We start from the raw sequence: 14271 nt of genomic DNA on the forward strand, positions 1-14271 counted from the left end.
TATTGAAGATACCATTTTTACAAACTTGGCCTAAATTCAAAAAAAGTGACATTATATATCTTGTTTAGTATTCATGCAAATTTTCTTCTCTGTATTCTCTTGTTGTTATATTTTGAAAATCCAGCCTTAAATTTTCTATCTGTTACCACTGGAGAATTCACAACTTGAAAGACAAAGCCTTATACAACTTAAATAAATTAGTATCTTGTTTGCCAAAAAAATGGCAATTAGTAGCTTGTACACTCAAAAGAATGCTGCTCGTGTGATCTTTATCTACCTTCGTTTATATAGGCAGAAATTAGAGCTGAAGACGACTGAAGCAGGCCCGAGGCTGATGTCTGGAAAGCAAGTAGCAACCATAATTAAAGCAATTGATTCCAAGTACAAGGCCCTTCCCATTGTGGGCCAGGTCTTCCAGAGCGAGTGTAAAGGATGCCCTTCTGTAAGTGTGAACAGTTGCAATGTGCAGGCAAATATGGGAATAGTTATGGCTTAAAATTCTAATTTGCTTTTGTCTGCAGTGGAAGCTTCAACTAATTTTGTGAAGAAAGTTTGTGAAGAACTACCAGCCACCAATGAATGATGACAGTAGCCTAATTATATGCATCCAAGGTGATGCATAACACATAAATAATTAACAAATAATTACCATCCTCTCATCTCAAATAAAAAATGCTGTGACTTCAGGACAGCTTCATAAAAGTAACACCTAGAACTCAGGGATAATAAGGGCCCTAATGAGGTTGGGGGGATGCATATGGTACCAAGAGCACGAACAAGGGTCCACATCCTGAAAGCCTTCCACTTAGTAGCAATATGTCCACAGTGAAATGGATTACTGAGTCAGCTCAGCATTCCCAGTGTTGCTATGAGGACAAAAAAGGATACCTAGCCTTCTGCCTAAATTAAGGAATACTTCTTTATCACACTCCAACCTCCCCTACAATTATAGTCAGGAATGAGATAGCACATCCCCACAGCAAAGTATAGACCATCTTGTAACATTTTTAATCCTACAAAGAGAAATTTCATTTATTGCATGAATTACTGTGAGGTAGTACCACAGAAATTACTTTAGGGTCCAGCATTTCCTAATACTTGAACTGTTGTCAAGAGAAAAAACCCTTGGCTTCATATTCTGTTCACAAGGTAATAGAAGATGCTCTTCCCTTGGGTATTATTAGTGTTCAGTAAAGTAGAATCACCAAAAACTAATATAATAATTTGCTTAAAGTACAAGGCTCTAATCCCTTACTAGTTTCTCAAATACACCAAAGTTCAATCAAGGGAAAACAAAATGAAGCAGAAAATCATCAGTCACTCTCAAACTTTGTTTTTTCCTTTATTTGTTTTTCTTTCATATATCATTTAATGTTCCAGTATAATTTTCTAATGTCATCTAAGATAAAAGTTATTTAGAAAATGACTATGAAACCAATCAGCTTTACTTATATTGTGAACTATCAGTTTCTCCCCCATAGTTATTAAATGTTATGAACCATCTAAGATTTTTGATAACTGTTTCTTCATTATTATAGGAAGGATTTGTGTCTTTGAGGAATTTGCTTTTCAGAATAATGTTACCATTGCAACCCTTTAAAGAAAAAAAATCTGACTTCACATCGATATGCTCTCTCCTCAAAAATGACCCAGTAAATCTTTAGCTAAGTACAGCTGATATTTTTTCTTTGCAATATCCTCTTAAGATTAGATAACCAAAAGGGATTTGAAGAAGCAAATTATATCTTTTGCTTATTACAAAGAATGAATAATTTAGAAACTGGCAGCACACCAATTATCCCAGAGTTACAGTTGGAAGTCACTAATGGGATTTAACACCTTCTTGACAAATAGGGGGAAAGTGGTAAACTATCAAAAATAAGTTCTTTAGCTTATTTCAAAGTCAAATATTGTCATTAGTTAGAATTATTTATTATTTTCAAAACCACAGTAGCATAATAATAGTGTATGTGAGAATTACCTTTACCTAATTACTATTCTACTTACTTAGCTATTCTTACCTAGTCATTATTACTAGATATAAGTAATAGCTGTTCAGACCTTAGCAATAGTAACACATGGCATTTCATACACACAATACAATAAAGAGATACTAGGAAACTCAAATTATTACAAAAATGGATTCTCTGTGAATTCCCTGTATAAGAATTCTGATGCAATTCTTCAATAGTTCTAATATTTTTGCACTCTGAAATATTCTATTAATGAAAATTCTGCACAATTTCATTATGGTGGTCAAAGCCTAGCCTCAGATATACCCTGTATTTTCCGGACCATAAGACACACCTAGGTTTTAGAGGAGGAAAATAGGAAAAAAAATTTTGAAGCAAAAATGTGGTGAAATATTTAATAACATAAATAACATAATATTTCACCAGTGTAAATGTAAACAGAACTCAACAGCAGCATTAACAACCATTATTCCTCCCAAATTTGGAGGGGTGCGTCTTATATTGCGGAAATATGGTAACTCCCTAGTTGTAACAATGGAATGACCAAAATGCCTGGATGCCCATGGTCCTTTGAGCTAAATATTAATAGACAAAAATAGTGTCCTACAGAAGAATCACATACAAGGTGAGCAGGCCTCTATATTTGCCTCTGAGAGTCATAGTAGTGTGATATGTGCAGGGTCAGTCAGGTATATTGAGGTAAGATATCAAATACTTCTTTTGCTTGTCAGATACAAGGGAAAATTTATTCCTGGGGAGAACATGTCTTATAAATGTGGATATTCAAAATTATGAATGGAGTGTGAGCCTGCAGCCATATTTTGCAGCTCCAGGAGCACTGGCAGTCCATCAGAAAACACCTGCAGCCTGAAAACCTCTCCAAGGCTGAGGCTATCCAGAACTTCCTGGTCTTTATTCAGCACCTCAGGACTGCGAAGAAAGAAGAGATCCTCCAAATCCTCAAGGCTGAAAGCAAGGAAGTTCTGTAAGTTCCCTGAACATTGTGTGAGGTGGTCTGTAGGAGGTAATTTCCAAGTTATTGTTTTTTTTTTATTAAGCAAGAAAGACTTCTTTTTAACCAACTGCCCACCTCCAAACGAATTATTTGTTATTTTGCATTTTCTTTGACCAATTATGCCACAATGCAATAATTTAATGGTGACTCAACCAGAAATGCAATAACAAGTTTTCAGCAATGACTCAGAATAAACTTTCCTTTGAGTGTTTGTGAGTTTAAATCAGGTTCCAACTAGTCCATAGATAGGGGAGGGCAAGGCTTTATCATAACACCATGGTAACCATGCAGCCTCACTGTGTTTTTTTCATAATTTTGTTCTGGCAGCTATTAATTTACCGTTGAAAAGATTTCAGAGTTGATTATAAAAACAAAAAAACATGAAGTTTTCAACTGAAAAACTGTGCTTTATTAAAGATACAGTGATCATCCCAGCCAAAGCTATAGTTCATATGAGTTAGTGCGAAGTGAGGTAAACAGCTGACAGAATCTAGAAAAAAGAAATAAGTACCCAATTTGGATATTTGATGAAAGTGATTCATTTTACATGCACAATTAAGACAGTTAACTTAATTCTCAAATATACTTGGTCTGTATAGACAAGTGTTTTTGGTAGGTAAGATAGAATTTTCCTGTAAACACAAACTCAGCTGAATGATACTAATTATCCTAGTTGATGATATAGAACATGGCTCAATTAATTTGACAAATGCTGAAAAGAAGCCATTAACATAATCTAAAGTGGAAATTGCCATGACACCTACACACTACCCAAGCAGCAGTAGCACTGAGTTCAAAGGGCTCAGCTACCCAAGGAGAAGAGAATTTAGCTTTGTTTCTGACTAGTCTATTTATTTTTTATTGTGTGTTACTTGCTTGCCTTGAAGACATTAAAAAGTTGATAGGCATTCTATATAACCAACACTTCAAAATACATAACTCTCTTAAAGAATAAATATTTAAATCAAAAGTTAAAATATGTACAAAATCATAAATTTTCAGACTGTTTTAATTATAAAACTTTAAAATATACCTGCAGGGTGATTTGTCTTTACATCAAAGACAAAAATACTATTAAGAAAAGTGTAAAAATTAGCTATAATTTAGAATAGCAGTTACACTAAACCTTAACCTTATTTGTATCCTAAAAATCTTAAGGCAGCAATAATTTGGATGACTTTATAATGTGTTCCCTAATCAGATTATTTACACAATATTGTACCATAACCTATGTAACACGCATGTAGCACAGGGTTGTAGAAAGGTACGAGGATGAACTGAAATCAGAAGACTGGTTTTAAATTCTGACTTCCAATAGTGTATATAACCTTTAAGCAAGTCATTTACATTTTGCCCCTCTGAGCCTCACTCTCAACATCTGTAAATTACAAAGAATAATTCCTTTTACAACATTTATTGCAAGATAGTGAAAGGCAAGGTGGCAGAATGTGACATTTCCCTAAGTATCTATTATGTGTGTCTTACAATTTGCAGAATATTAATAAGTTTGCCAGGAGGAAAGGATTCTGTGAGCAACTGAGTTTGAAAAATACTGGGTGAAACCAAGTCAAATAGTCTGTTTGCTGCAGACATTTGTAACATCTTTAATCTGATAATTTTATGTATAAGTTTCCTTGAACATTTCCTAAACTTAAATGACCTTGAAAATATCTTTCTTAAAGCATCTGATAGGACTAGTGTTGTACAGAAATCACTTGAGAAATATCAATGTAATAATTAAAAGACTGTGAACTCCAGACTCATAAAAACCTGAGTTCTAATCCTAACTATACTCTTATCAGCTATGGGACCTTGAACAAATGACTTGATATCTCTGAGTCTGTTTCCTTGTATATGAGGGTAGTATTAAGCTGACAGAGAGTTCAGTGAGGTGATTGAATTAATAAGAGTATATATTTATACAGCATTTAAAATGTGCTAAGCACTATTTAAGTATTTTACATAGATTATATCATTTAATACTCCCAACAATCCCAAGGTATTTATCACTTTTAGCCCTAGAAATTAAAGCAAAGAGCAATTGCATACCTAAAATATCTAGTTCAGTGCTTGTATAATAGACACTTAAGTAGCTCTCTCTCAGACTCTGCTTCATTCACTGAGTTCACTGAGATTTGTTAGTTCACTGAGTTTTTGTTAGACAAATATATCTTTTTTAAAAGTATAAAGTAGTAAACACATGTGTGGTGTGCTTATATGGATCTGGAATAAAATATTTACATATATACTCTCTGTTTATTAGTATGACAACAAGTTTCTGAAATTTTATTATCCCAGACTCAACCAACCAAAGATTCTTGGTGACTAGAACATGTAACTAGAGGTTTCCTAGAGGACTTTCACTCTGCTCCTGCATGGCTGAACACTGGACTGTACCATGTGCATTTTATTTTTTTTTTAAAAGATGAAAACTTTCTCCCTTGGATATAAATTAAAGTTAAAAGAATTAAATAATAGTGCACTAGTTAAAGTAGGCATTTGAGAAATGAATATGTTTACAAAGCTAATTAGAGAAAGAGAATCATCTTGGAGGACCATAGATTTTATATATTATTCATATAGTAAAGAATTTGAACCTAATTAATAATTTTATTTATATAATTTTTATTTACAAATCTCCAAATTATATTTCACTTAGATTACTTTAATAAAATTGGTTTGTATTTTCCGAGTATACATTGAATAAGACAAAGGGGAGTTAAAAGAGACATTTAAAATAAAATGGGTGTGGTCTTTTTGAGACAGTTATTTTTTGTTCAAAATGTCTTTCAATTCATTTCCTTAGGAAATCCAAACCAATGGAGAACCTATAAATAGTAGAGATTTTAAGTAGTTCCTTAAGCATCCTAAACACTGATAATCCATAACTATGCCTTTTTTTATAGACCTCAGCTGGTGGATGCTGTCACCTCTGCACAGACCCCAGACTCATTAGATGCTATTTTGGACTTTTTGGATTTCAAAAGTGACAGTAGCATTATCCTCCAGGAGAGGTTTCTCTATGCCTGCGGATTTGCCTCCCATCCCGATGAAGAACTCCTGAGAGCCCTCATTGTAAGTCAGATGGACACTGGGGAAAATCAAAGCTCTCACCAGTAAAAAGCTCTCAAGAATCTAAGCAGTAGCTCACCTTTAAGTGGAACTTAACAAAACAAACAAGCAAGCAAAATATAACCAGAGACATTGAAATTAAGAACAATCTGACAGTAACCAGAGGCGGTTGGGAGGGGATAATGGGAAGAAGCGTTTTCAGGAGCAACTATAAAGGACACATGGACAAAACCAAGGGGGGTTGGGATCAGGGGAGGGAGGTGGGGATGGCTGGGGTGGGGGGAGTGGTGGGAGGAAAATGCAAAAAACTGTACTCGAACAATACCAAAATAAAAAAAAAGTTGGTAGCATCAGAATGAAGGCTGACCAAGAACCTTCTGATTATTCATATTCAAGTTCATATTCATATTCATATTGAACTATTTTCTATCCATTAATTATTAATTCTACAGTAAATTATTTTACATAGTGTCTTCTTTGCTATTCCTCTAAATTACAAACTATATGGAAATTTAAGTATTTTGTTTACCTTTCAATAATATAAAATGAAACAAAATTTCAGAGGGGAGAAGTCTTGGTTATGCTTCAAAAATTGATTTAAAAGTATTTGTTTTGACTTCAAAAGTCTTCATCGTATTTAATGCACAGTATTTGAAGAGATACAGTTCTTCCAATATTAAAAAATTTATTTTGAAAATAAAAGCTAGACTTATCTCTTGCCCAAATTTTTTTAATGTCCATTTATTCGCTTATGATTGAATTGAACAGTTCATAATCTTTTTGGAAAATGAGCTCATTTAAGAATCTGATAAAAGCAGTGAAGCCCTTTTTCACCCATATGCAAAATTTTACAGACCTTGTTTTTTGCTTTTTGGCTCACTAACCCAGTGATTCCGATCCATAAAATTCTAGGGAATTCATAGAACAATGTTAAGAATATCTGGAGAGAGGAGAGTCTATTAACTCTTCATTTCAGAGTTAGTGAATTTGTAAGTGTCTCCAAAGCAAAATTCTGAGTTTGCAATCTAGGAACATAACAATTTCCTCAGTCCCTGGTTACTTTGTTTCTTAACTAAAAATATTCTTTGGAAATGTTTAAAAAGTTTGGTAACTTCTTTTATCCCTTTTTGGCTAATAGAGTAAGTTCAAGGGTTCCTTTGCAAGCAATGACATCAGGGAAACCGTTATGATCATCATTGGGGCTCTGGTCAGGAAGCTGTGTCAGAGTGACGGCTGCAAACTCAAAGTAAGTGTGAATCTAATCTCATGTATTATACATGTGGTTCCAGACCATCCTATTTAACACTCACCATGTGCCCACCACTGGTGCTCCTAGTCCCCCTTACCCTACTCTACTTTCTCTATTTGCATAGCAATCATTGCCATCTAACATACCTTATAATTCAGTTATTTATTATGTATATTGTTTACTTCTGTCCCCGCTGAAATGTAAGCTCTATGCAGAATTAGATCTTCTTTTTTTCCAATACCAATTGCTTATAATTGTGTCTGGTACATAGACAATGCTCAATAAATACTTTCTAAAAAGTGAATAGTTCATTAATCCCCAATCAATATGTGTTTATTGAGTTCCCACTATGTATTCAGTTTTGAATGGTGTGTATGGTTTAATTCTCATTGCAGAAAAATATTAGATTCTAGGGCTACCTCCTAGAGCAGGGTTTTATCCATACTAATTGTGGTCTGCTGTTTTGAGTTTTGAAGGTGGGAATTATTTACTTCTATTTGCTTAGGACTTTACATTTTATCTTTAATTTCATTTTCTCGGAGCTTTTCCACTTCCCTGAGCTTTTCCACTTTCCTGGTTATCAATTTTAACATCTTTCTTGTTAAAATAAAACACTCACTTTGTAAGCATAACTAAATAATGAAAATCCAAATGGATTCATATCTAACATAGCTCATATTTCTATAATGAAAATAGATTAAAGATACTGAATACGTAAAAACATATTCTTTTTTCTGTCCACATTTATTACATAGTCAGCTTACAGTCAGCAGTTTTTTCTACCTTCAGAAGACATCACTATATTATTTTGCTTACTGAGTACTTGCTATTAAAAACAATATAAAGAGAATGTTCTTGAAACCAAGTAGTTCCAAAAGAGGCAACTTGTAACTAGAATGTAGACTAAGCATAAAAAAGATCACTAAAAAATGGCATTGAAAATGTTTGAGTATCAACTTTTTAAGATTATCAGAAATCAAACTTGTATAATTTTATATCAAAGAACTATGACTTCTTATCATATTTCTGAAATTATTTGAGTAGCTGGTTTACTTTAGCAATAATATATCAAATCATTTGTCTAAAGATAAAACTCACATATAAAAACATTCATTCAGCAGATTTAGTGAGTGTTTGCTCTGTGGTAGGTATGATGCTAGTCCTTTAGTATAAAGATACATAAAACATTCTATCATCCTCCAAGAACTAGTTTGTTTATCAAACACAAACAGATAACTATGATAATATTGAATTATAAAAAGAGTGCTCTGAGAAAACAAAAGATGTAACAAACTATCACATTTGGAGCTCTGGGGAAAGTTTCACCAAAAAAGTTAAATATTTGAGCTTAGTCTAGAAGAGCTTTGTAGGTGAAGAGATGGTAGTATAAAATGAAGGGCATCCTAGGAGAAATGCAACAATGTATGAAAAGACCCAGAGTCAAAATGTGTCTGGTATGCTTGGGAACAGTGAGAAACTCTGTGGAGATGGAGCACAAAATATATAATTTTGTGGGCAGATATGGTGGGAGTAGAGAGTCAGAAAAGAGGGAAAGAGAGAAAAGAGGTAGGCTGGATCTTTATTGATGACAAGCTAAGGAGTCTAGTCTTTATTCTATACAGAGAAGGAAGAACAGTATGCCTTTTAGCCAGGTGAATGACAGATTCAGATATTTTATTTTTAAAGAAGCAAAATGGTATATTGCCTGGGTGTTAGCTACTTTAGAGCCAGTGAGATCTGATTAGAGATCTGATTAGAAACATTTGCAACAACCTGGGCAAGAATTAGTAAAAGTCTAATTAATGTGGGAGCATTAGGATGCAAGGAGACTTTTAAGAGCCATTTGGGAAGTAGAGTCAAGGTATTTAGTCCCTGATGGGATGTGGGGAATGAGAAAGGTAAGGATCTAGATGACTATTAAGTTTCCAGGTTACGATACTAAATATATGGTGATGTCAACCACTTAATGTTTATAGAACTAGGTTTGGAGGTGGGAAGAGGGTAGAGCTATTAATTTGTTTTGGGTATGTTAAGATTGGAATCCTTTGGGCAACCAAGCTGAGCTACCCAACAGGCAGATGGTCATACCTGCAGCCCAGAGAGGAGTTAGCACCAGGAATAGAGAGTGGCTGGAACTTTGGGAGAGAATAAGAATACCTATCAGAGGCAAATAGCAGGAGGTGGAAGCTGAACAAACGGTTAAATTTAAAGTTCTGATAATGGGACACCTGGTTCTCATCACATCTTTAAAGCTACCTTGTTGGGAGCTGTGAACTATCCATTATCACTATCATTGAATTTTGTTAATGTTTTTGAGGAACTTCTTTTTAATGCACTTTTTAAAATAATGAGACTTGGCCACCAGATGGACTGTAGTAAATACTCCCTTCCATCCTCACCTACCTTTCTACTTAAGTAGTACTATTAGTTTTTGGTTTCTCCTTCCTGTATTTCTTTATGTAAGCAGATGTACACACACATTCTTATGTCCTTTTTCTTGCATAAAATATAGCACTCTGTGTACACTTTCTTGTATCTTAATTATTTTTCGCTTATCAATGTGCCCTAAAAATCATCCCATGCTGGTTTGTAGAGATCTTCCTCATTCTTTTTTGCAACTGTCTAGCACTCATTCTGTCCATGGAGCACAGTTTATACAGCACCTCCTATGTGTGATCATTAGGTGGTTTCCATTCCTTTGTTATTACAAATAATGTTAAAATGAATAATCTTAGGTACTTTTTTTATTGTTGGAATTGTAGCTTCAGGGTTAGAGTTGCTGGATCAAAAAGCATATTTGTTAACTTTTGCCATATTGTCTTCCATAAGAATCATACCATTTTATACTTCCACCACCAACATAAGAGAATACCTATTGCCCCATAACCTCAATAACAAAGTATGTTATCACATTTTTAATGTCTTTTAATCAGTTTGATAGTTGGCATAGACTGTTGCCATGGTTAGAGAAAATAAAGCATAGTATCTTTCCTTCTATTCACAGACCTTTTATTCTCTCCTCCAACTCCTCACCTCCTGCTACCATCCTGGTTTGTATGTGTGTGTTTGTTTTTGTGTGTGCCTGCAGTCTAATTTCAGAACTTACAAATCCTATAGATGAATTAGATCTTTGGAATTTTTATGCCAATGATAAAACTGAAGCCCCTAAAGCATACCTAGTGGCAAAGATAAAACCAGAATCTAGGTGTCCCTATTTCTAATTTGCTTTTCTATTAAACTATTAACTTGTACTCAATTCCTATTTTTCTAGGCCAGGAAAAACAGACTTTTCTGATTAAAGAACAACATTTGAAAAGTACCAAGCAAAGTACATGCTATAGAAGGCATTCAAAGAAACATATTTTTAACTGTATGGTAGTGTTAATAAAATTTGAAATCAAGTAGAAATAAGCACTTTTTAAACATTTAGTAAAACACACTACTTTCACCAAAATTGTCACTTAAGAAAACCGTTACCAGTTAGGCACCATCTAATTGTTGCTTTAGAATTTCAAGGAATTGGCAGTTTTAGGAATAATCAATCACAAAGGAATTTTTAAATGACTTTATACATTCTGAATGTGTTCAAAAGTAAGTGTGTTCATAACTATACTCATTGCTTTCTAAGAATATGTTAATGTGTGTATTTTTTAAAAAAACATCTTTATCAAGTTTGGCTTGTTCATCTTCATTGTGTGTCTCAGTCAGGCAACCAATGCAAAACTTTCTAAAATTTAAGTTGTTTTCTTGGGCCTAAGAGTGAAGTCAGTCATGCCCAAGCCTTATTTAATGCGTGGTTATGCACATGTCTGAGGTGGTATGTGATCTTTTCAGGGAGTGGTAGAAGCCAAGAAGTTAATGCTGGGAGGGCTTGAAAAAGCAGAGAAAAAAGAGGACATCATGATGTATCTGCTGGCCCTGAAGAATGCCCTGCTTCCCGAAGCCATCCCACTCCTCCTAAAGTATGCTGAGTCAGGAGAAGGGCCCATCAGCCACCTTGCTACCACCAGTCTCCAGAGATACGATGTCTCTTTCATCACAGATGAGGTAAATCCCCCAAGAATATTTGCAAAATTCACCAAAGGATAAAAGCATACCCAAAAATGAATCAAATGCAAACACCTTTGAAATCATCCTGTTTTTTCCAAACTACCAATTTCTCTTTCCTGTTTAGATATACCTCTTAAATTGGACTTAAGGCTATTTTGAAACAGCCTCACCTTTTGAACAGATAATGTCCTATATTCTGAAGCATAAATATTAAAGCATATTCTTTTACTTTAAGAAACAAAGTATTTTCAGAAATATATTTATTTCCATAAATTTTAAGGTTCTATTAAATTTTTTGACACTAAAATATCTTGGCTTGATTATTACTGTATTGTTTCTTATTGCTATATTTTCAGGAAGCTATCTAAATTTAACTTTTATTTGGGTAGAGAATGTTTGTAAACCTTAAGCTAAACTGCCTGCTGAGAATGATGTTTCCAGTTTGCAGATAAAGAACCTTTCCATAGGTTTTCTGTGATAGGCTGCAAAACATGATGTTTAGGGTCAGGGGCTAAACATCACACAGACCTACATACAAATTCCGGCTTTGTCCATTCCCAGTTGTTTGCACTTAAGTGAGTCACGTAACTCCTCTTTACCCGAGAACAAGGCCAACATTTGGGGAAAGTAGAAAGAGGCAGAAGAAAGTAGAATTGGAAGAAATATTTATAAGTACCTTGGGCAGAACACCACAGATTGTATTATTAGGCAATGCTTGCAAACAACAGAATTATTTGTTGCTACAGAATGAATTAAGGCAAATTTTCTTTGGTGTTAATGTATTATTTTGTAAAAAGTCCTCTAATGTAACCTATGGACTTTCAGTGATACTGAGGTGAAAAGACGGGTTCATGGAATGTAGTGAATGACCACTGTGGTGTAGAGTAGAGGACGAGGTTGTGTGAGGAGTGGCAGGGGGTGAGGAGCAAGGGCATATAGGAACTTTCTGTACTTTCAGCTCAAGTTTACTACAAACCTCAAATTTCAATTTGCTCTAAAAGTAAAGGCTATTAATTTTAAAAAGGAGAAGATTCTGAGGTACTTCACTGGAAAGAAATACCAGTCCATACAGCCATCTTTCCCCAGAGCCCTATTGCCACATGGCAGTAGTGTCTTTTAAAAAATCAATAGTAAGTGATATCATGATCTGCTAAAATAACAAATGAACCTCACAATCTCAGCTTATCAAAAATGTATTTCTCATTCATGTTATACCTACTGTAGGTAATGGAAAATGTGGCCCTAATTTCACTGCAGTAGTGAAAGAGTTGGAGAAGGCATACCAGTTCCTAACTGCCTCAGCCCAGAAGCTACCCAAAGCAATTCTGTTTATGATCCAGTAGCCAGAACTATGGCCCCAACCTAACTGCAAAGGAACCTGGGAAATGTAGGAATGTGTATTAAGAGCACTAACTATGCCTGCCACAATATCAATGTTAAAAATCTAGATGTGCACTAACAAGTTTGAACATCTTATGAACAGGTGAGGAAGACTTTGAACAGGATATACCATCAGAATCGTAAAGTTCATGAAAAGACTGTGCGCACAACCGCAGCTGCTATCATTTTAAATAACAAGCCATCCTACATGGACGTAAAAAACATCCTGCTCTCTATTGGGGAGCTTCCCAAAGAAATGAACAAGTACATGCTTTCCATTGTTCAAGACATCCTACGTTTTGAAACACCTGCAAGGTAGGACACAGTGCACCAATCTCTCTGCTTGCTCAGGCTTATCTGCGTACTTGTGGAGTATACCTGTCAGTAATAATAATGCTTTGGCCGTTATGCTGGGTTGTGTTATATCATCAAAGAGTTTGAGAAATTTTCTGTATGAGGACTATTTAGTGAGCCAGATGAAACAACTTCACTTTGGCACTATGATTTGGAATTCCAGGTATGATTTTTACTCTATGTCTTCTGCTCAATCTGGTACCTAAATATTGCCAAACAGTCATGTTTTAAAATCCAACTATATTTTTAGTAGAACTATATTTGTAAATGGTACAAAACAATGTTAAGTTCTCACAAAATGGTCTCTCAAAAAGTTCTTTCTTAACTTTCCAAATGTTAGAAATCTTTGAAGCTTTATGTCACAGATAAAAAGAATTTACCAGTTTAAATTTAAAACCTTAGTCATGGCCCACGTTTCAGGACTACTCTGGGTGTGCAGAATGGGGTGAGGAGACTTCACTGCTCTCCATCCCTCTTACTGGGCTGTCTTCCTGCTGGTTCCCAAGTCTCTTCTGAATTTGCTGATGTCCCTTTTCAAAGTGGTTCCCTTGAAAACTCTGTGTTTCCTCCCTGAAACAGAGGGACAGAAAAGGAATTTCCATTTCCTGTGAGTTACATGCAGAACATGTAAAAAAATCAAATTTGAGCATTACCAGTTGGAAAGGAAAACAGACATGGGGAGGGAAGAAAATGAAGAGAAATGGAAAAAAATAAAAAAGCAGTAAAGAAACTGAAGGAAAGAAAAACAAGGAATGAGAAGGGTGTAGGAAAAAGAAACAGGGGAGTGAATAGAAGCTAGAAAAGATCAGGACAGATAAGGAAGAAGGAGCATGAATGAGAGAAAAGAAACAGAGCCCATTTGCCAACACACATTGCAAATGGAGGATCTGATGTCTTTTATTGCTGTGTTTCCTCTGTGTGACTGGTGGGAGAGATCTGGGTGGATTTGCTGTCCTTGTCTTATGAACCTAGTGATTTGGGGACAATAAAGAGGAAGCAGTCTTCTAGAGAGCAGCCTAGGAAAGGCAAAGAGGCCATCAAAAATACTGCAAGTCAGATTCTCAGAACCAAAAACATTAAAGGTGTCTTGCTTAGTATCTCTCCCCGGTGTGGGGGTCCAGTCTCCTGGCAGGTGGCAGGAGGATCACCTCCTCTGAGGGAACTTGTGTCATTGTGCA

General features: G+C 35.1%; 1 protein-coding gene across 1 annotated transcript in view; it reads left to right on the forward strand.

Moving 5' to 3' along the window:
- The window catches only part of LOC123806823 (microsomal triglyceride transfer protein), a 45122-nt gene that overhangs the window by 16568 nt on the left and 14283 nt on the right, over positions 1-14271 (forward strand). The window contains exons 7-12 of the mRNA XM_045820197.1: positions 292-442; positions 2801-2958; positions 5895-6063; positions 7199-7306; positions 11144-11356; positions 12843-13054. Coding sequence (XP_045676153.1) covers positions 292-442; positions 2801-2958; positions 5895-6063; positions 7199-7306; positions 11144-11356; positions 12843-13054 — 1011 coding nt within the window. The remainder of the gene's footprint in view (positions 1-291; positions 443-2800; positions 2959-5894; positions 6064-7198; positions 7307-11143; positions 11357-12842; positions 13055-14271) is intronic.

This window comes from Phyllostomus hastatus, unplaced genomic scaffold, assembly GCF_019186645.2.
Source record: "Phyllostomus hastatus isolate PE091 unplaced genomic scaffold, TTU_PhHast_1.1 phas_scaffold_39, whole genome shotgun sequence".
Lineage (NCBI taxonomy): Eukaryota > Metazoa > Chordata > Mammalia > Chiroptera > Phyllostomidae > Phyllostomus > Phyllostomus hastatus.